This window comes from Hypoxylon trugodes (genome assembly GCF_022578975.1).
Source record: "Hypoxylon trugodes strain CBS 135444 unplaced genomic scaffold F4822scaffold_5, whole genome shotgun sequence".
NCBI classification, from domain to species: Eukaryota; Fungi; Ascomycota; class Sordariomycetes; order Xylariales; family Hypoxylaceae; genus Hypoxylon; species Hypoxylon trugodes.
The window spans coordinates 424,728-445,107 of NW_026250020.1; the positions used below are offsets into that span (position 1 = coordinate 424,728).

At 47.3% G+C, this 20,380-nt stretch overlaps 4 protein-coding genes across 4 annotated transcripts; 3 read left to right on the forward strand and 1 right to left on the reverse strand.

The window, feature by feature from the left end:
• Positions 1 to 3,840: 3,840 nt before the first annotated feature.
• Positions 3,841 to 7,247, forward strand: F4822DRAFT_241059 (uncharacterized protein). Its single transcript, XM_051454300.1, has 4 exons — positions 3,841 to 3,875; positions 4,168 to 5,754; positions 5,810 to 6,491; positions 6,543 to 7,247. The coding sequence occupies exons 2-4, from the start codon at positions 4,359 to 4,361 to the stop codon at positions 7,156 to 7,158; spliced, it is 2,694 nt and encodes an 897-aa protein (XP_051314067.1). The 5' UTR covers positions 3,841 to 3,875; positions 4,168 to 4,358; the 3' UTR covers positions 7,159 to 7,247.
• A 1,036-nt stretch (positions 7,248 to 8,283) lies between these two features.
• On the forward strand, positions 8,284 to 9,786 carry F4822DRAFT_402415 (uncharacterized protein). The gene is made up of 4 exons (XM_051458020.1): positions 8,284 to 8,586; positions 8,666 to 8,777; positions 8,839 to 8,985; positions 9,039 to 9,786. The coding sequence occupies exons 1-4, from the start codon at positions 8,547 to 8,549 to the stop codon at positions 9,556 to 9,558; spliced, it is 819 nt and encodes a 272-aa protein (XP_051314068.1). The 5' UTR covers positions 8,284 to 8,546; the 3' UTR covers positions 9,559 to 9,786.
• Positions 9,787 to 9,932: 146 nt separating this feature from the next.
• Positions 9,933 to 11,192, forward strand: F4822DRAFT_402420 (60S ribosomal protein l15). Its single transcript, XM_051458021.1, has 4 exons — positions 9,933 to 10,034; positions 10,103 to 10,194; positions 10,389 to 10,545; positions 10,615 to 11,192. The coding sequence occupies exons 2-4, from the start codon at positions 10,108 to 10,110 to the stop codon at positions 10,980 to 10,982; spliced, it is 612 nt and encodes a 203-aa protein (XP_051314069.1). The 5' UTR covers positions 9,933 to 10,034; positions 10,103 to 10,107; the 3' UTR covers positions 10,983 to 11,192.
• A 2,778-nt stretch (positions 11,193 to 13,970) lies between these two features.
• Positions 13,971 to 18,556, reverse strand: F4822DRAFT_437283 (ARM repeat-containing protein; the record flags this gene model as incomplete). Its single annotated transcript, XM_051462400.1, has 5 exons — positions 13,971 to 16,112; positions 16,684 to 16,870; positions 17,564 to 18,027; positions 18,170 to 18,190; positions 18,338 to 18,556. 5 exons carry the CDS (start codon positions 18,554 to 18,556, stop codon positions 13,971 to 13,973), a joined length of 3,033 nt encoding a protein of 1,010 aa, XP_051314070.1.
• Between the last annotated feature and the right edge of the window lie 1,824 nt (positions 18,557 to 20,380).

Genomic DNA, 20,380 nt, shown 5'->3' on the forward strand with positions numbered 1-20,380 from the left:
AAACTGTGTGACGCTTTTGTATACGGGTTTTTTCCTCTTCAGAGTACGCCACTCCTCAAGTTTCGCGAATAAACCGTGTGACGATATTGTATATTGGTCTCCGATGTGTAACGGTGGTATGTGATGGACACAACGCTGCGGTCGATTGTTAGAAGATATGCTTTGGTGAGTTAGTTATACCAAATGTTCGATTCGAACCCAGTGGGCGTGGACCCTTGGAAAAGTGATCTTCTCATTTAGGCTGAGGCTTGCAGGAGCAATACTTGAAGAATAAGGGACCATGACCCCTCCCTAACCACCCCCGGTTCAGATCGCTAAGGTTGGTATGCGAGCAGCAGCGATGTCTGTTATGCATAAGCATTGAGAAATACGGATTGATAATTATAATTTCAAATTTCGGATTCCTTGCCTTCAGGCTTTAAAAATGAAAGGTATCAACTTAGCTTCAGGTAATGTTTTTGAAGTACGTCATGCGACTCTGAATTTACCTGCGGCGCATTCGTAGAGCACACGACACTGCTATAATATCGAAGCTTTTGTATTGAATGAGGGTGCAGGATCCGTTTGGTGCATTTGTGGAACGAGGAAGGGGTACTGAACCCCTCCCCTGTTGCCTCACGATCCGTTACCTAGCTTCCACAGTTATCTCACCTAACCGACCTATAACCACCTAGCCTAAGTTGTTTTTGCTGTTATAACACATGGGTAAGGTATTTAGCGAAGGGAAGAAATAGGTAAGACCTTCGAAAGGACGTAAAGCACGCGCTGTGTTGCTTTTTTCAATCCGGAGTTCAATGGTCCCTTGGTGAGCGTTCCGATTGAGGAGTAGTATTAACCCCGGAGTCTAATATTCTGTAAGGTAACAGCGGTCTTGACGTGCAGCAGGTGCATCAATCAGATATGCAGGAGGCCTGGCACAACTTTCATGGGCGTTCCATTCCCCAGATATGTGTGAAAATGGAAGCTGGCCAAGTCCGGTTAAGACGGCCACACCTAATTTTGACTAGGCGACTGACTCGCAGGCCGCAAAGCTTTGTATCCATGCATGCCTTTCACTACACGCACTCGGTCAGGAGAGGGGAAGTAAAGTGTTGCACTGAATGAGAAGGCCCTATTCGCTATACCGTATGAGTTTCGTTGAGAGATCTTCAACGGCGGGAAAATTTCGTAAAGAAATGACCTCCCAATCCTTGACTCCTGATTGGTTTTCAATATGCACACCTTCATTGAACAAAGCCTTCGGTGTGTATGTAGTCTAGAAAAATCTAGGGTTAGGGGGGGAATACGCTAGCTGCGCTGCTGTACTGTCGCCGTCCGTTTGACAAAGGGCTGTACATGTAATGCGCCGTGGCCGTTAAAGGGAGAGTGGCTTGTTTCAATAGACGGAAACGATATGCCCTAGAAGAGCGATATTGTACGGTTTTCGGCGTGGCGGCTAAGCGCCATCCTAGTCGCGAACTGGTAAGTTAGTCGAAAAGGACAACGTACTTCATTCAACAAACGAATCGTCCGTCTGCGGTCCAGAATGCCCAGCGAGGATATGCACGAAGTTTGAAAATACGACTGTTCGCTGGTTTTGATACTGGAGAAGATACCCGTTGAAGGACTACCAGCATAATACGCTGACGTATTATTGGCTAGCATCTCGCTCCCCCGGAATAGCTAGGAATAGCCAGGATACCGTAGCAAACAAAAGCTTGGACCGTTAAAGGACGCGGACCAATAGTTGCCTCTTACTCAACCTTTCGAAGACTCGATGTGTTCAAGATCAATCTTCCCCACACTATTTCGCATATCCCAAGTTAGAAGTTGGATCCAAGATGATTCATCAGTTCCTATCGAATCATGGTTGTCAGTGCGGGAAAGTAGAGGTGTATAAGAGGCGTTGACAGCTCAAATACAACACATCCATGGACGTGCGTATAACTCAATGTAGAATGGAAGAAAATACCTATATATGTATGTACCATGTATGTAGGTATTATGCACCGCGCCCCAGAGGTATATGTATCTAATGTATGTAGGTACCTACGTAAGATGTATCCATCTGGGAATATGTGTATGTATGTGTGTGTATAGCTAGACAATATACATATGTTGGGTATGTAAATTTGTAAGAGAGAAAAAAAAAAAGGTACTATGTAGGCGGCTCGGGCCAAGCTTGACGATCATCCTTTGTCCGCCGAATTAATAAAATCCATCTGGAGAGAGGACCCGCTCATTCGTTAGGTCCTTCCCCCAGACCACCCCAAAATTCTTTGCGCCCGCCTTTTCTCGATTCGGATAGGTCAAGTGGGCCCACCCATCGCTTTGTTACTTTAGCGCATGGGTACTGAATGCTGGGGCCAGGTACGATAGGGTTACTCGGGTACATTAGGTAGCTTCACCACCTACCACCTACACCTGATCCTACATGGAAGGAAAGTTCCAACTGGATAAACGATCTAAGTTGGAATCCGACAAGTTTCTCCTTCTCTTCGAGACCTTTCTGCAACCCGCACCTACCTGAGACCTTTCTTTAGGTACTCTGTAGAGAGCTATTATAGCGTAAGCACCCTGTCCAATTCTTCTCCCATCCACCTCTGTCCACCACTCAGAATCAACACAAAAATTACACTCACTGCATCCACACCTGTCTCTCATGTATCTACACACGTACATGCATACGCGCAAATATGTACAGCGTTACTGGTTCATGACGGGATCAACTTAGTCGACAGCCATTTTCATACCTGATCATACCTAACCGCTTCCTTACCTCTACCTACTACCTATTGAATCAATATCCTCCCTGTCCCCTTTTTTCTTCTTCTTTTTCCGTACTTAGTAGCCTACATCCTACTACTTCTTTTTTTTTTTGTTTTTGTGTTCTTGCGAGTGAGGTCTTTTTTTAATAGAAAAAAAAGAAGAAAGAATCAGACATTGACTTCGATGACCCAGGAAATAGAACGAGAGAGAGACAGTTAATTCTTCAGACGTTTTCCAACCAACTATCTCTTCTAAAAGACTGGTGCTTCGCCGAGTTTTAGTGGATAGGGTTACCGCTACTGTACCATCCCTGCTCGCTATTACCAGCCTAACTTTAAAACCCAGCTTCCGTTCCCCACCAGCCACTTTCCCTCACGCGAGGGTCTCGTGTCCGCAGCGTCCAACTGCTGGCACGAGCTCCAAAAACTACAGTGAAAAAGGTACCCCAGTACCTAACTTTACTTACCTCTAACTGCCTGCGACCTACGACCTACCTACCTAAACTACCACTTTTCCCCGCTCATCGATTTCAACACTCTTCAACGCCTTCGCCATCCACTCGCACATCTGCAATTGCCGGACCTCAATAATTCACAGCAAAAAACCTACCTCTCAACGGTCCTTCGCCCATGTTCGCCTAGCAGTTGCTCCCTCAAAAAATACTTGCGATCGCCGCATCAACCCACTACTCTACAATGCGCAGCTGCGAATAGCTCCGTCGCAAAACATTCGAGGTCGGATACATACACCTACGTGGCGAGCAGGAACAATACAAGCAGGGCCGGGGAAATTGAATTGCCTCCCTCGAAAAAAATTCGAAAATAGCTTTTTGAAGTTGGCAACGACTCAGGAAACGTCCACGCATTTCAAAAGACACTATAGCAGGAATTCAGGAAACTTCGGTTGTTTTCGCGACGAATATTCGACATTTTGAGAAGGGTCTTTTCAGTGGCGTTTTGGGAGGCGTGACCAATACGACCTTGTGTTATTGATTCTTTTTGACCTCCATTTTTCCATAACGGATTCTTGTGGTCCCTTCTTTTGTCTTTTATTTTGTCTCTTGTCGATTTCTAGACGCGACCTCCTTGATACCCTATGAATAGACCTAATATTCCTCGTCGACACCGGTTAGTACGAATTTATTATTATTTGTCTATAATCGCCTCCTTCCTCAGATTAGGTGGGCAGCCTCTAAAAGGTCATATGGTCCGCGCCGGCATTTTGCGGTCCATATTGTAAGGGGCGTGTGGGGATGGATTCGCCCAGCGCTGCTCGTTAGGAGGACATGCTAATCATACCTCCTCCATCTGGATTTATATCACCTGCAGTAATCGCCCTTGGTGGGGTGGTCTTGTCCTCCCTTCTTTTTTTATCTCCGTTTCGGTTTTGGCAATGTAGCAAGGCTGACACGTTATGTAGAATTGCACGATTTACGGTCACGGACACAAGGCCATCTCTCAGGAATTACCTGTGAAATCCGAGTGTCAATTTGGTTGTTATTCTTGTTGAAGTTTTGGCCAATTGTCGTACTCAGGTATTCAGTCATTGTTTTTGCGCTTTCATAGTGTTTCATCAGCCATTCATTCAGCCGGGATTTGGACCTATAGACCATGAGTTCTAATAGCATCAAACCCACCACACCAGCCAAAGCCGGCCACAGTGCATACCCTGGAGTTGCACCAAGCAACCAATCCATCCTACTTGAAAAATTAAACGTTCGAAGATCTACGCCGGACTCTGAAGCTCTCGCAAGCTCGGACGACGAACCAGATCCTCATCGACTCGACACGCATCAACCGCTAGCGCAGCCTCAGAAGCCCGTACGCCGTGCTTCTTGGTTGAATGATACTTCGCAAACCACATTACCCCACCCAAGAAAAGGATCTTTTGCGAGCAGCTCAATGTCGCCGACAGCCTCGCACCCGACCACCCCGTCGGCGGAAACGGGTGCGGCCGCTTGGGGTTCCCATTCTAATTCGACGAATCAAGTGGGCCGCGGGCACCAAGCGCCGCCCTCTTTCCCATGGGGAACAGGTATCTGGAATACGGAACGTAAGGAGCCCCCTTCCAGGCTTACCGAGGTCCTCCCTTCACCAACTTCCACCATTCCAACTGGTGCAAGCTTTTTTGGAGGAGACAACACCTTGACACAAACGTCTCCAACCCCAAGAGAGCAGGGTGCTAACCCACAAATCCCGTTCGCCATCCCTCTGCATCCGACTCCAAAAACGTACCGATCGCAATCATATTCAGTGGGACAGTTAGACCCAGACACAACAACACCTACAGCACCCACTTCCTCGGTATTGGCCGGGAGACCACGCGCCGCCATTGGACACCCAGGGCTACAACACAGGCCTTCGCGACCGAGCATGTTGAGCGAGATGTCTAGCGACGGCGCCATGTTAGGAAAAGTCAAGGAGGTAGAGGACGATGATGACGAGAGCACTAGTGATTCTGCTCAAGGGACTCTTCAGCAACAGAGTGTCGAGGCTAAGACCATCGAGATGCTCACTCGTGAGAATGCTATGCTGAGGCAACAGCAGCAGTATCACACCTCACGACTCAGGCCACGTGCGTCAACGGCCGCTACCTACGGTTTGGGCAACGGATACGGCGTTCGTGGGACAGTCCCGGAAGAATCTGATTTCGCGATTGATGAGCTAGACGAAGCTAATGAGGGCCAAGACGGCGCCTCAAAGCGAGCTCTGGGCAGACGTATGAGTGAATACGCGCCGGCGCCTTTCCGCGCACCATATCCTGTGGAGAACAGGAAGATCGAAAACGTCAAGAAAGCTTTTTGGCAAAGCTCACTGGGATTTGGTGGTCTTGGCGACATTCCACAGAGTCGTAGACATTCATTCGCCGATGTACCTACTCGACAAGGATCAATCGGTTCTATTGGCGAAGCTGTTTCTCTCCATGAGGCAACCTCCCCAGAAGCAGCTCAATCTCAAGATTTTGGTGGGTTCCATGAGGGCGCGGGTTTTACAACGACTAGTCCTGGTAGGTTGATCCTAGATAGCTATTTCGTGTTTATTAAAGCTAACGCCCCCGACAGTATCTTACTACCCGAGTGGTAACCATGGACATGTGCCTAACACACACCAAGCTATCGCATCTTCGGGTTATGCCAACCCATATCAGCCAGCCTATGGACTGCCTTCGTCTTTTGCTAATCGCCCGCCATCCCCTCATAGAAACATGTACGGGATGAGTCAACCAAGACACAACCAACTTCTGCACATTGTCCTCTTCAAATGTTCTAGAGCAGATGTGTTCTACATTCAAGAGGGTACCGGCCTCACGGTGAAGCCGGGTGATCTCGTTATTGTCGAGGCAGATCGAGGGACAGATCTTGGTACCGTGGCTCGCGATAACGTAGACTGGCAGACGGCCAAAGAGTTGAAGGAGCATTACGCAGAGGAACACTATAAATGGTTGATGATGTACTCGCAAAATGCTGCCGCCGCTCAAGAAGGGACCGGAGCTGGTCTGATGGCTGCATCTAACGGTTTGCAAGGCAGCGCCATTGGTGGTATGGGACCACCCAGCCAGCATCACATGCAAGAACCGAACGCCGGTGAGCTCAAACCGAAGCTCATCAAACGTCTTGCGCAAAGCCACGAAATCCACAATCTTAGGGATAAAGAGGGTAACGAGGCTAAAGCGAAGCGTATGTGTATGCAAAAGGTAAAGGAGCATGGTCTCAACATGGAGATCCTTGATGCGGAGTTCCAGATGTAAGTTCCTATCGTTATATTTGAGAGCCTAGTAAAGCTAACAATTCCAAGGGATTGGAAGAAGTTGACCTTCTACTATTTCGCCGACTCTTACATCAACTTTAACTCGCTAGTCACCGATCTATTTAAGATCTATAAAACGAGAATTTGGATGTCTGCCATCAATCCTGCCTCGTTTGCTAGTCCGACCTTGGGACTTCAGGCTCCCAGCGGCATCGGCCCAGGGGCCGTCACCCTTGGAAGAGGAAATGGAGCCGCCAACACGGAAAGAAGAACCAATCCAACTCAGGAATCCCAGGGCGCCTTTTCTGGCGGCAATGCATCTGGGCGACCGTTCCAACCATCATATGGCCAACCGTTCGGCGGCGCGGATCATGCATCAGCTACCAACTCTGCATACCCTCCGTCTGGTTTCCCATACTCAGCGTATGGTGCATTCGGTAACGCGCCGAGAACTGGCGCGGTGTCGTACGTCCCAGGTTTAACGCAGGGGATGGAGACGTACACCGGTGGCTTCTCGCAAGCTGGCGAATTCCCGCCAAGCATGCGAGCACGCTATCCGAGTCCACATACTGCACCCTCGCCTCACGATCAGGCACAGTCTAACGTGTCAGGGCAAAATGAGTGGATCGCTGGATTCCAAGGGTTGTCCTTGAACACCCGCTAGATGAACGATTTCCTAGCTAATCTACGGCATTGTTACGATTAATGCACTGTAGATCTTGGTCCCCTAACCATTCTAGGTCGGCAGCCACTCTATTTCGCAAATCACGTCGACCTATAAAATGTATATGTTCGATTCTCGTACTATATTTCATTCCCACCTCGTCACAATCGTTTTTCTATGGCCAATGAGAAGGCCACGGCCAATTTGATGGAAGAGTCCCTCTATCCACGAACCAAGCCAAAGAAAGTATGCTTGCAGGTACCATTTCTTAACTATAACTACTGCAAATTGCAACCCAAGGCGTATCATACTGGATTTCTGCTGAGACTTCCAGAATACTTGGACCAGAGCATTCTCAAATCACCATAAGACGCTCTGTGTTAGGCTATACAATGCACTGTAGACGAGATATCAGCCCAGCCGGATCTCGTCGGCCGGTTGGTCATTGTCCGTTTCCTTTGCGATGATTTACTATATGACAGATTAAAGACGGCAATAATCAGACTTTGGCGTTCGCCGGCATCTCTTGATTTTTACCAGAAAGATTTTCGGAAACGATTACGTGGAAATAAGACAGGAACAGGAAAGGCGAGGTGTTTTTTCCCCCCTACATCATTTGTTTCACACGACGGCATAAGAGGAACCATAAGACAAAATTACTTCAGCACTCAAAGGGAGGATTAACATAGACCCGTTGCACAAGCATTCGGTGTAATTTGATGTTTATAAGGGACGGTTTTGCACGATACATTGGGTATCGAAACGAGATTTTGTACGATCAAAAAGACTTTGTCACGCATGAACGTCTATTCAACTTTGCTTGCCTTTGTTAGGTGGTACTTTGCTCCATAGATTAAGACGATGAGCACATTTCCTGTGTCTCTTCGTTGTAGCTACCTAGTAATCAAGCTTTTCAGAATGTTACTTGTTCCAGTCTATATAATATAATATTTAAAGTGACTACATTTACTATATCCTGTCTACAGTTCGGATTAAACCACATAGGGTACTAGCACGTGTGTGTAGATGGTGCCTACCCGAGTTGACGACAACAGCCATCTTCATGATGGAAGGAGCATCGGTGCCCATTTTTAGCGACCGCGTACCTGCCTCGCCAGATCGTATGCTATGGAGGAAGTACCTACCCCAGGACCAAGTTAACAACTTTATTTCAACTTCTACAAATTCCATCCTTAACCATAATCCACAGTTTTCAAAGTTTGAAGCAATATCTAACTGCATGCTACATATGTATCTTCCGACGTACGAGCATCTGCACCAGTCAATTGAAGTGATATTTTCATCTTATCGTTTAACAATATAGCTATAAATCTACCAAAAGCTAACCCCACCCAATCGCCATCTTCGAATCAAGTATTTACATTATCATGGCGGGAAGAGGAACTAAAAGGAAGGCCGATCTCCGAGGTAAGGACCCTATGAAGAATGGGAAAAATAAATCAATTTCAATTTAGCGATATCAATACTTACTATGGAATGGCGATAGACGAGCCTGATAATCTACTACTCAAGAATAACGATGCCAAGAGGTCAAAGGCTAGGAAGAGGCTATCGCGTCTTGAGGAGTACGATGAAGATGAAGGCCGAGAGAGCAGCCGGTGAGCATGAGATTAGAGGTACCACGACGTATTCATGATCGGGATACTAATGTTACACCAGAAATTTCCAGCGATGGGCTGAGATTTTCGAAAGCAATACCAAAGGTGAAGTCGCGAAGTCCAAGGCTTTTGTGAAGAACTTTGAAGCGAAGGTCAACAAGCAGAAGGATAAGATGCGAGACTATATCCAAGAGCAAGAGAAAAAGCTGTGAGGACCAAATCCTACATTCGTACTAGATTCTAGAGTACTAATTTCCCTAGTATTGGAGGCAAGGATCAATTCGCAGGAGTCTTCGAGAGACTCTGTTCCGCGGCGGTGCCATTTTTTAGTACGCCAAAAGCGTCGGGCGATAAGGGACGTGGTGCCGGAAAGGAGAATCATGTCTTGTTCAACGACGCCCAATCTATTATTTCGGGCGGCTATGCGCTACTAAATCAATTCAGGGAAGCAGATGAACGACTCAAAAAACACAAGATCGAGTTCCCAACCGCGAAATGGAAGCAGGACACTCAAGATATGAAAGAACTCCTCGCCTGCGGTCGTAAGCACGGAGTAAAGTTAGTAGAAGAGAAACTTGATCCAAAGGCCTACCCCTCACCGGAGCCCGATACTTACAAGGCGGGTGAGAAGGACGATTTAGTCTCGGAGCTTTTCAAGAACAGTCGCAAAATATCTCTTGATGATAATTGGGGTGATGTTGCCGCGGAACAGATGAGGAAGATTACCGATCTCATCAAGACTGTTCCAGTGAAGTCGGAGCGAGCAAAGAAGAGGGTCTAGAGGGAGCAGGGAGAAGACATGGAGTTTGAATGGGTGGTAGATGTAGGTGTTATGATGGGTTTATTTCATGGATTGCTATTAGCTTCGGATGATAGAGTTTAGAAGGATGAATGTGTACAGAATAAGTCGCTATAGATGCATGCCCATATTAAATATGAGGACAGTAGCTGTAATGAGAACCTTGGAAGGGATTCAAATGGAATAAACCATTGTTACGAATGTACCTACGTACCTTGATATCGATAATGATATGGGGTTAAGAAAAGTGCGGCGACACTAGCACAAAGTGGTCAGTGCTTATAGTTTGCTAGTCTGCTTCTGTACTAGTGTCAGGGTCGCTTAACTTTCTTTTCGCACTCGCACAATTTCACCAAATTTCTTCCTCTCAATTGATGATTTTCGCAATCCTCCATTCAATCCACCACACCACAACGACACACGACCATCCACCGTTGCAGGCTTTCATTCCCAACCTGGTTTGTCGCCATTCTCTATAACCAAACCCATTGATTCCATTACTGACTATTCCTTCTATTAATTACAGTCAAGATGGGTGCCCTCAAATACGTCGAAGAGCTTCAGAAGAAGAAGCAGTCTGATGTTCTGCGATTCCTCCTCCGAGTCCGATGCTGGGAAGTATGTTGAAAAATAATTTATTCCTCGATTCTCCCTCTTGTTTTCCGACACGAAAGGCAATATACACACGAAAATCTGCAACAATCCAAAAATATTGGCGTGGATGATTATGTGGACGCTGTCTTCTCTCTTCTGCAGAGAACGTGTCTTTGCTATACACTCGTTGAACATTAGCTGAGAGTGCATTAATATAGCTCCGTCAATTGAACGTCATCCACCGCGCTTCCCGACCCTCGCGCCCCGACAAGGCTCGCCGCCTCGGTTACAAGGCCAAGCAAGGCTATGTTATCTACCGAGTCCGTGTCCGCCGTGGTGGCCGCAAGCGCCCTGTCCCCAAGGGTGCCACCTATGGTAAGTTCACTCGCTACAATTTTCAATTGTTTCCCCGAGTAACCCTCTAACCACTCTGAAATCGTATAGGCAAGCCCACCAACCAGGGTGTGAACCAACTTAAGTACCAGCGATCCCTCAAGGCCACCGCCGAGGAGCGTGTCGGCCGCCGATGTGCCAACTTGCGAGTCCTAAACTCGTACTGGATCAACCAAGACTCGACCTACAAGTACTACGAGGTCATCCTCGTCGACCCCCAGCACAAGGCCATCCGCCAGGACCCCCGCATCAACTGGATCGTCAACCCCGTCCACAAACACCGCGAGGCTCGTGGTCTCACTGCCACTGGCAAGAAGTCCCGTGGTCTCAACAAGGGCCACCGTTACACCAAGACCAGTGCCGGCCGACGAAAGACCTGGAAGAGACACAACACCTTGTCTCTATGGCGCTACCGATAAGCGTGTGCTAGAGGCGGTAGTTAGGGGGTGGAGGATGATGACGGCTCGGTCGTGGTCGTTATTACGGCATGGAATGAGGTCTTTCTTCACGGTCAAAACTGGGGCATGCGTCTGGCTCATGAATTCTGCCTGGAGTTACTCTACATAGTCGAGCAAGGAATAAAAATTCTTTCCGGGACGAAATAATGAATTATTTGCATTTTTTATGAAGTGCTTCTGTCCCTCATGATGCCTTAGTGATGTTGTTCCATACGTGTCTTGCATCTCGTCTACACATGCTTCTAAATATGGTATAGGCTAACCATTGAAGGACTTCACTGTCCTACTAAATGCTTCTTTTTGAAGTAGTATATGAACCCTCATCTACGCTACGACACATTTTGTTAACCATCATCCATCAGCCCGCTTAGTTGGTGCCTCCACCGGCTTCTACATGGGGTTGAAAATTTTTATAAGTCTGAGTACTAGCTAGTAGTCCATCACTTACTCGCTATCCCAATATCTACTCAAGCACCTAGCCATATTCGGATTTGAAATAATGTACCGCAGTAAACAATCTTGCCGTATACCCTACAATTGAGTCCTCTAGGTTGTCGCCTGAAGCCAATTTACGGAAGTTTCTATCACGGCTATACTAATCTTCCCCTTAATCCAATACTGATGATCATCTACGAGTTCGTCTTGACCATATAAATTCATTTATTGTCTTGAATCGACATTAAGTACTACATCGTTGTGAACAATGAGCGCTCGTCATTTCCTTATAAGACATATGTTCGATATCCAATGTACAGATATAGGGTCTCGCCACTGTTAGGAGTTCGTGGAATTAGATTCTCTTTGAAAATAATGTTGTGATTTACCTCTTCTTCTGATCTAGCTGTAGGGATCTAGCTCTTCCTTCGGGTGCGGGAGGTTTACGATTGATACGGGCAAACTTGGAAGCGCATCTATACGAAAATAACATGAACAAGAATCGAAGTCATAATTTCTCAGCATTGAGCGAACTTATTGTGTTATTATACGCCGTATACGGCTTGCCGTTTCGAAATCTGGGAATCGCAATCCGAGATAGGGGATTCGACGGCCTCTGAGATCAACTACGCGGGTAGTCTGACGTTGTGCTGTCGCAATACAATTAAAAGGATACTCTCGCGTGTACAATGGTGGTAGATATCGACCTTAGTGGTTCGCCTCGAGGGTTTTCGCAGGAGCCATGATGACGCCCTACCGAACTACGAATGGCACTCGATCCTTCAACATCCAATCTGTGAAGTGCGTTGTGTTCTCTCTTTCGTCCCCCACGATAGATTTTGGTAGTCTAATCCCTTATTTCGGTAAATGCAATCAATCGATCGGTCAGTCGTAATTAGGGGATTATAGCCGAGTCGGATGTCTATACGGATTGCCTTGGTCATTGTCCCGCCTTAACTTAAACACGGTGGTCTCGTTAACATCTCGTATTCCTGGCGATAGAGTAGTTAAATTTTATCATCATCCTGTCAGGTCTATTCCTACCATTCTTTGTCGGACTAGCTAGGCGAGCGAGTGTGTTAGACAATGTTGATTGAAGCAAATATGGGATAACGGAGGGACTGGCATTTTCGGAGTATCAGCGTCGGGGAGGACCAAAAGAAACTCGAACGACGGCGCTTCTAATACTCCGGTCGGGCTGGGTGATGGTACACTGGAAAGATGTGCGATGGATGGTGGAATGTCGACTACTTAGGTTGGGGTAAAAATTAGCAGGCATGCGACTTTATCGTCACTATAGGCTCGAGGTTCCTCGACTCGTGGTTAATATGTCGATTCATTAGTATGACTCGCGAGTTAGACCTATGATGATCTACTTGATGTCCCTACTTTGTAGCACAAGCTGGTTTACTGCTGTAATCCGTTAGTCAAGCGATACTAAAGAATCCTACAATTGCAAGTAATCATGTCACTAAGAAGACCATAGGAAGTATTTTGTTATGCCTTTTTATTATCTATCTGAAGGTACAGGCGAGGTATTGCTAGCAAAGTGGAGAGTCATAGGATTATTGTACCCTAACGTCAATCTCACTATTGCAAAATCCATGCTGAAAACATCGCGAAAAGATTCCCGGCAAATGCGCCTCGTGTAAATCAACGAGTAACCAACTTCCTCCCGTTGGATAATGCCATATGCCCATACCTCAAATGTCCGTGTTGTCATCCCCCCATTCCTCCATAGCCGTGGGTGATTCATTCGGGTCGGGTTTGCGAAAAAGCTCGCTGATGCCAAGAATGGTGATAATAATATTTCGTTCCTCGCCTGTCCTGGTCGGCTTTCTTGTGCTCCAAGTGTACTACTGTTACTGCGGTAGAAATACAACTTTTGAGCTGTAATTCGAGTGATACACTGTGAATACACTCCATAGCGTATCTGTCGCAAAGAATACGCATTGAAAGCTTGGGGAAGTCGTCATGAAAAGTCATGATTAGACTAACCCTAGACAGGTCTGTACCAGGTCTAAGGAAGGCGACCTTAGACTCTGGTGATACATGACGTGTCAAGGAAAATGGAAGAACAAAAAGAAAAATCTATGTTGGGAAAAGGTGGAGTACATAGGCGCAGGCCACGATTAAGGTCGACGTGTAGAAAGTGATCTGGCCTTCATTAGGACTAGTTCGTATGAATCGTCGACCTGGTAGAATCGTAGATATCAAGAGCCGTGCATCGTCGAGCGCATAATGTACAATGCACCCTTAAGAACGGTAGGTGCTAGTGATCTTGCCCGACGAGGCAAATGATGTCGTAATATGAGTATAGTGCGGAAGGTGATGTGAGGAGACGAGAAAAGGAAAAGATCGCATTGTCATCAGCTCGTAGAAACATTTCTCATTCGTTGCGGATGGTGAAGCACAATGTAATCGACGAATAGGTAAAATGCCGCCCGAAAAGACACCGTTCGAGTTCATGTCGTACCGTTACATGTGTCATAACCGTCGTAATAGGAGGAATGTTTAGAAGAATTCACCCTCGCCAGTTCCGGGATTGACACCGGCACCGGGATAAGTCGCGTACTGCGACAGACGAGGGGGTTGGGGAGGAGCGCCGCTGGGAACGTTCGGCATGGTGATAGTATTGTGCGACGGGTAAGCCATTCTGGGGCGGTTGCCGTTCATGCCGTTGTGAGTAGCGCCGTTGGTGTAATGACCGGAAGGTGCCATGATCGGCTGGTTTGCCATACCACGAGTTTGTGTAGCTCGGATAGCAATCTGACCTCCGGTTGGGTCAGCAGGAGTGGTTTGACCACTAGCGGTAGCACTACGAGAATCGTGCTGCTGAATCTTCGCCTGAAGACGGCGGCCGTAAGGAGTTGTGCGTACAGCAGGGAGGATTGGGCGGATAGCGTCAACCAAGCTCATTTTCAAGCTGTAGGTACAATGGTCGAGAGCAGTCTGGACAACGTAATTTCCAAAGTTGTCGCGGAGTAGGCGTTCCATCTCGCCCGGAACAAGGAGCTCACTGACCATCATGTCCTTGGACTCGTCACCGCCACATCGGAGGCACTTCTCCATGACATTGGAGCTGAATTTGTGGCGAGACAACTGGCCGATCTTACCACGGAACTGCTGGATCAAGGGCTCGGTGAAGACAGTCTCGTTGAGGTCAATGATGTATTGGACCACATAGTTGCCGAAGGGGTCCTGAACCAATCGTGTGGCGTTTTCAGTGATCTTGGTAACGAGCCATAGCTTCTGCTCTCCGGTAGCATGATCAATGCATCGCTGTAGAACGCAGCAGCCGTGGCGGTGAGTGCCAACCTCAATGCAGTTGTTGCCGACAGCATTGAAGATGAATTGCGCATCCTGTGCGCTGAGCTTGTTAAGGCACTTCTGAATGACATGGTTGCCATTGAGGTCCTGGATAAGCTCCACAACACGATACTGGAGGGCTTCGATGATCAGCTGGATGTGAACAGGAGTAGAAACAAACTCGATCATCTTCTGTAACGCGCGGGTACCGTGAGTGTTGAGCGCAATGCGGACCATGTCCTGACTAGCGTTCTGAATGAGTACAGTACGCTCTTCGTCGTTGCAATATTCAAGAAGCTTCTGGCACAAGTAATTGCCAAACGGATCCGTCATAAGCTCGACGACATGGGGGTTAGTCTCGCTCCAAATCTTATGAACCTGCTCAGGGTCACGGCTCTCGAGCTGCTTCTGTAGGTATCGGCAGCCATGCTGGTCCCTGCAAAGTTCATAGATGTTTCCTCCAACCTGATCCAAGGACAGGTTTGCGTAGCGGCTCATGGCCTCGTTACTATCCTGGGTGCGGCGTTGTTGGATGACGCGTTGCTGGGAATCTCGGGGTTGGCCGTGATTCTGATAAGTAGGACCGTAACCAGGGTAGTTCTGGGGAGGATAGTTGTTGAGACCCATGTTCTGCATGTTCAAAGCCAACATGTTCATAGGGTAACCGGCACCGTTAGGGGCTGTCTGACCATATCCATTGTAGAAGGGGTAAGAACCAAGTGCAGGCGAGCCAGCGGAAGCTCCTCCAGCCGAGACGGGTGACTGCATAGCAGCCTGGCTTGAGGCAATAGGGCCAAAAGCGGGGGCACCACCCTGTAGTTGGGATTGGATGGAAGGGAAAGCTACACCAGCTTGGGTGACAGCAGTGTGGTCACCAGTAGAAAGCTCACGGCTGTGACGCTTAAGGGCGCCAGGGGGAATGCGACCCATGCTTGCATTGTGGTTGTGGAAATGCTGCTGAGCATGGGCATTGGCATTGCCAGAGGGAGTCATGGTAGCGCTAGGGATACCCTTGGTGACTTCAGTAGAAGAGAAAGAGGTCTGTAGCTTAGGAGGGGTAGCCATGACCTGGGTGGAGGAAGGTGACATAGTGGAGGTGGTAGCAGACTCGGCGTTAAGCTCTCGGTACTGGTTTAGATCAAGAGAGTGGCGGAAAGAACGGTTACCAAGAGGAGTGGTGTCGGCGGAAGATCCAACTTGACTGGGAGCCATTGTATCGGTAGAATTGATCTGAGAAAGGCTTTGCTGTTGTCGATGGCGAGCAATGTTAGACCAACCGTTGGTAGGAGTGGTTTCACCACTTGCGCGTTGAGATGCGAGATCGACTGCAGCAGAAGAAGCAGACAACTGAAAAGAGGTGATTAGTTTAAGTGAAGAGTGAAGTCAAGTCAGGAAAGACCAGCTGCTAGGAAGAGAAAAAGGTATCAAGGTGAATGAATGAATGAATGAATGAATGAGTGAAGAAATAAATTGGGTGGGTGAAGGAAAGATGTTGTGAAGGGAATAGAAAATGGAATTCCATTGGTGTGGGGCAGGGGTTGATAAAAATCATGTACTGTGCGTGGACTATGCACACATGAAAAATTTGAGAGAAAAATGTGTGTGCACAGTGTAATGTACCCAGGTACACAGTTGAACGAAGAAATGATTCGAGGAATCCCTTGGCAGGAACAGAAACTGAAGATTAAAAAAAAGAAATAGTAGGTACAGCAATTGATGCACAGGCCAAGATAAGGAGAAGGCAACAGTGGGGTAGGTATATGTGCGTGTAGTAGGCAGGCACTTAGCGAGCGGGTTGGGGGGGGGGGAATAATAGGGGAAAATTACAAGATAGTGAAGGCACAAGTTTAAGCGGAGAGGGAAGGTGGAGGTACGATTAAGGGAAGAAAAAGAGTGCTGTGAAATGGGAGTTATTTACCACGTTGGGGTTGCCTTTCTGAGCGTAAAGCTGAGGGAAGTTGTCCTCACTGGTATCGATGTTCGCCAAGGCACTGAGATCTATCGAAGATTCGTCGTCTCTAAAGAGAAAACCAGCCGTGTTGGTCTGATCGATGTTGTCGTAGATATTACCACGGCGAGTAACTGGCATAGAATAGCGATTAAGACTGAGGGGGATTTCTTAGGTTAGTGACTGCTGAAATCCGTAGTCGTATTGGTGAAGAGTGACGCCTCGTGATTCCAAGGCAAAAAAGATCGAAAGTGAAATCTCGAGGGAAGTCTCGAGATTACAAGGGAGCCACAAGTGTATGCGGTTATGAGTTGGGGTTGTAGAAGTAAGGGAATGGATGTTCTGAGTAGAGGTGAAGGAATGATGTATGTTGGTGTGAAGTAAAAAGGTTGAAGGAGGAATGAATTTTCTAGAGAAGGTAGAAGAGTAGTGAGGTAGAAATAGAAAAGGTGAGGAGGGAAATTGTTTGTTCTAATCAGTAAGAACAGTTCCGGGGAGTGGTTAGAAAAAAAAAAGAGGTGAACCAAATCAGAGTGGCCAGGAGGGTAGGGCTGTTTGTGAGCACTTGCACTGTAGCCAGTGGTGGGTAGACCACCTCCTGAGCTCGTAACTACCAATTGGGCAGCCGCCAGCCAGGTTTAGGATACCTAGTTTCCCACTACCTAGGTAGGTGCCCATTGATCTTGCCCAGTGTGTAATGAACGAGAAGATTTTTTTCAACACTACTACCACCTCGAGTACCTAGGGAGACCCTGTGCTTATGACACATGTGCGGACATGATTATTCGACGAGTGAAGCCACCCCACCTAAGAAAAATAAGAAAAATAAGAAATACACTGTTGGACTTACGCGTTAGTTGACCGATGGCTAGTAGGATCTTGCCGAAGAGCCTCTTCCTTCTCGTCTTCGTCACTGTTCCTTCTTGAGCCAGGTACTGAGCGGGATGGCAGAGGGTCGTCGAAAAAGCGGGACTGGAGAATTCCTGATTGGGGAGATGCAATTTGAGAGCCTGATCTTCCTGATCGAGTGGTGAAAAGTCCTGGCGGAGAGACCAAGCCAAGGCTAGGAGTTGAATAACGATTAGGACGAGAGAACACGGTGGGGAAACCCGAAGTTGCCGTCTCTCGATACTCAGGAGGCGTCGTCGGCTCGGACTGGTGACCCGTCATGTTACTTCCTCGACCTAAATCCTCCTGCATCTGAGCGATATCAAATTCGTCCCTCATTTGCTGCTGATCCAATTTATGCATTTCGGCTTCAAAACGCCGCTTCTGTTCTCTAAGTTTCTCATACTCGAATTTCTTTTTCTCTAACTACACAAGTTATTAGCTTAGATTCGACTGATTTAATTATAGCAGCAATCATGAGTAGGTATGGCTACCGAGAGCACGCGCACACTTGCGACGTGCAGAAGAAGGACGACCGCCCGATGCTAGGGAGGAAAGGTAGCCTTACCAATTGTACTTTATACTGGTTCTGGGATGACCAATGTTAGCTACCAAGTTTCACCAGGGCAAGACATGCAACTAGCAGCATTGAGACATGCTCGATATAGTTCCAGCAAGACTGGACAACCATTCTATCCACGATGCCTAGCGCGAGAACCAAATTGGAAAGACTCACGGCGGTATATTCTTGGGGTTCCGGTAAACGCTGGGTGGATATAGTGGACAATGTTGGTACACGCCCCGAGTCGGTAGTGAATCGTCGAGGCAAAACGGTTCGAGGATCCTGCGAGGCTGGCTGAGGCATAGGCCTGCCATTTCTCTGCGGTGAGACAAGGGAATTCATTGGCGCTTCGTTCCTCGGGGATTGTTGAGCGCGAAAACGATAATCATCCATGTTACTGTTGTTACAACATCAAAAGCTTTCGTACAGGCCAAATTGGCAATCACCGGGGGTTTTCTATAAACTGCGACTCCAGAAGACAATCAGTCAGCACACTTGGAGACACGATGACACACAAGTCGCAAAGGGGGGAAGTTCGAGTTTGCATTTGTTTCTCCTCCTCTTCAGGACGCAACGTGGGGTTTTCCACGATAGCTACAGCTAATCAACAACAACAACTGTGCGCGCCGCTTCCTCATCTTCCCATCTCCTATTCGCATCTCCCTCTTTCGACATTCGACATTCGACTTACGCGGGGCGAGGCGAGGCAGGTTGACGGTGTCTCAAAGGGGGGGTGCGGAACAATTGGAGAGGGCAATGGCTTCTCGGCTGTTGACAAGGCGGGCTTTGGTTTCAATCACTCACCGTTGATGAGAACAAGTATAGCACAAAACGCAGAATGCAGCCCTGGAGAGCCAGGAGCGGCAGCGCAGCACAGAAAGGAAAAGAATTTTGCAAAGGCGCAAAAGTCAACAACAACAAAAATATAATAATGATAATTATAAAAGAGTGTGGAGTTGTGCGAAGGGAAAAAAATAAGAGACTCAGATGTTTCAACTGCTGCGAGTGGACAGTGGACGAGGCACAAGCACAAGCACACACAGGCGCAGGGCACAGGGAGGTCAGAATTAGGAATTAGCAGAAGAATTAGCAGAATTGGGACAAAGCCGTAACCTTGAACCAGCCCATTCTTCCTTCCCACTCTACCACTCTACTTCTTTCCCACTCTCACCACTAATACTTCGCTCTAAGCCGTACTCGGTACCTCCTGTAATGTACCTCCTCTTGTACTACTCCCGTGCTACTCCTGCCTCCAGTTATGCTAAGTTATGCTAGTTAAACCCATTCCCACCCCCCTGGTCGAGTCTGTTTGGTGGTACAAATCGTCCAGGATGTATCCCAGGACCCTAAGCGACATCGAAGAGGTACAAGAAATATACTTTTGGATTGTGTGGATTGGGATGGATATTCCTGTGTGTTGTGGCAGTACATATATAGTACCGACTTTCCCCTCCCTACTCCCTGGTCCCTTGCCCACCTTAACAAGAGCCTAACGCACTAAGGTTACGTGTACTAGCCGCGGCGTCGATGCTACCATTCTTCGTACCCTCTTCGTACCTTCAACCCTGTAAGTTATTTGTATTGTTTTTCTTCATCTGAGGTTGATGCTGATGGAGGTATCGTGAAGCCTTACCCCCCATGTATCACTTACACATTGTACCTGAGTACTTTTGTATGTGTAAGAGAGGGGTTAATATTAATTATTATGGTGAGATGAATGTATAGGTAACATTTACAAGAAATGTCAATTATTAAAAGGTAAGTTTTGAAAATGTAGTGGATTATACACATGTATGTTAGTGGAACAAACAAAAGTGGCTGCTATTAAAGGAATAGAACATACATGTATATAGGTAGGTGGATTTAAAATGCTGAGTAGGCGAGCGCCATCAATGACAAGTTGAAGCACTAGTTCAATTCAATCAATTCAGTTCAATTTGAGTCAATTAAAATAGACTGATTTATTTCGATTATAGGCGAATTGCTTTTCCCCTTATTTTTCTAGTTGAATATATATATATGTACGAAACTAAACTTGATAACGCCGGCGCTGGCCGTGAACTCTAACCAAAGAGTTGGGAACCGAAGCAGAAAAAAAAAGGGTGGAGTTAAGGGTCCAGCCCAGCCGCGCAAAAAAAGGAGACGGCTTCGGTGCTAGTAAGATGATTAAAAATCACTTGCATTTAGCTTCGATTGATGTCCCGTCAATATTTCTGT

Coding starts and splice junctions, on each gene's coding strand:
- F4822DRAFT_402415 (XM_051458020.1), top strand. CDS start 8,547: ATGGCGGGAAGAGGAACTAAAAGGAAGGCCGATCTCCGAG. Junction 8,587..8,665: donor AAGGAAGGCCGATCTCCGAG/GTAAGGACCCTA, acceptor GAATGGCGATAG/ACGAGCCTGATAATCTACTA. Junction 8,778..8,838: donor GAAGGCCGAGAGAGCAGCCG/GTGAGCATGAGA, acceptor ATGTTACACCAG/AAATTTCCAGCGATGGGCTG.
- F4822DRAFT_241059 (XM_051454300.1), top strand. CDS start 4,359: ATGAGTTCTAATAGCATCAAACCCACCACACCAGCCAAAGCCGGCCAC. Junction 5,755..5,809: donor TTTTACAACGACTAGTCCTG/GTAGGTTGATCC, acceptor CGCCCCCGACAG/TATCTTACTACCCGAGTGGT. Junction 6,492..6,542: donor CTTGATGCGGAGTTCCAGAT/GTAAGTTCCTAT, acceptor AACAATTCCAAG/GGATTGGAAGAAGTTGACCT.
- F4822DRAFT_402420 (XM_051458021.1), top strand. CDS start 10,108: ATGGGTGCCCTCAAATACGTCGAAGAGCTTCAGAAGAAGAAGCAGTCT. Junction 10,195..10,388: donor TCCGAGTCCGATGCTGGGAA/GTATGTTGAAAA, acceptor GCATTAATATAG/CTCCGTCAATTGAACGTCAT. Junction 10,546..10,614: donor CCCCAAGGGTGCCACCTATG/GTAAGTTCACTC, acceptor GAAATCGTATAG/GCAAGCCCACCAACCAGGGT.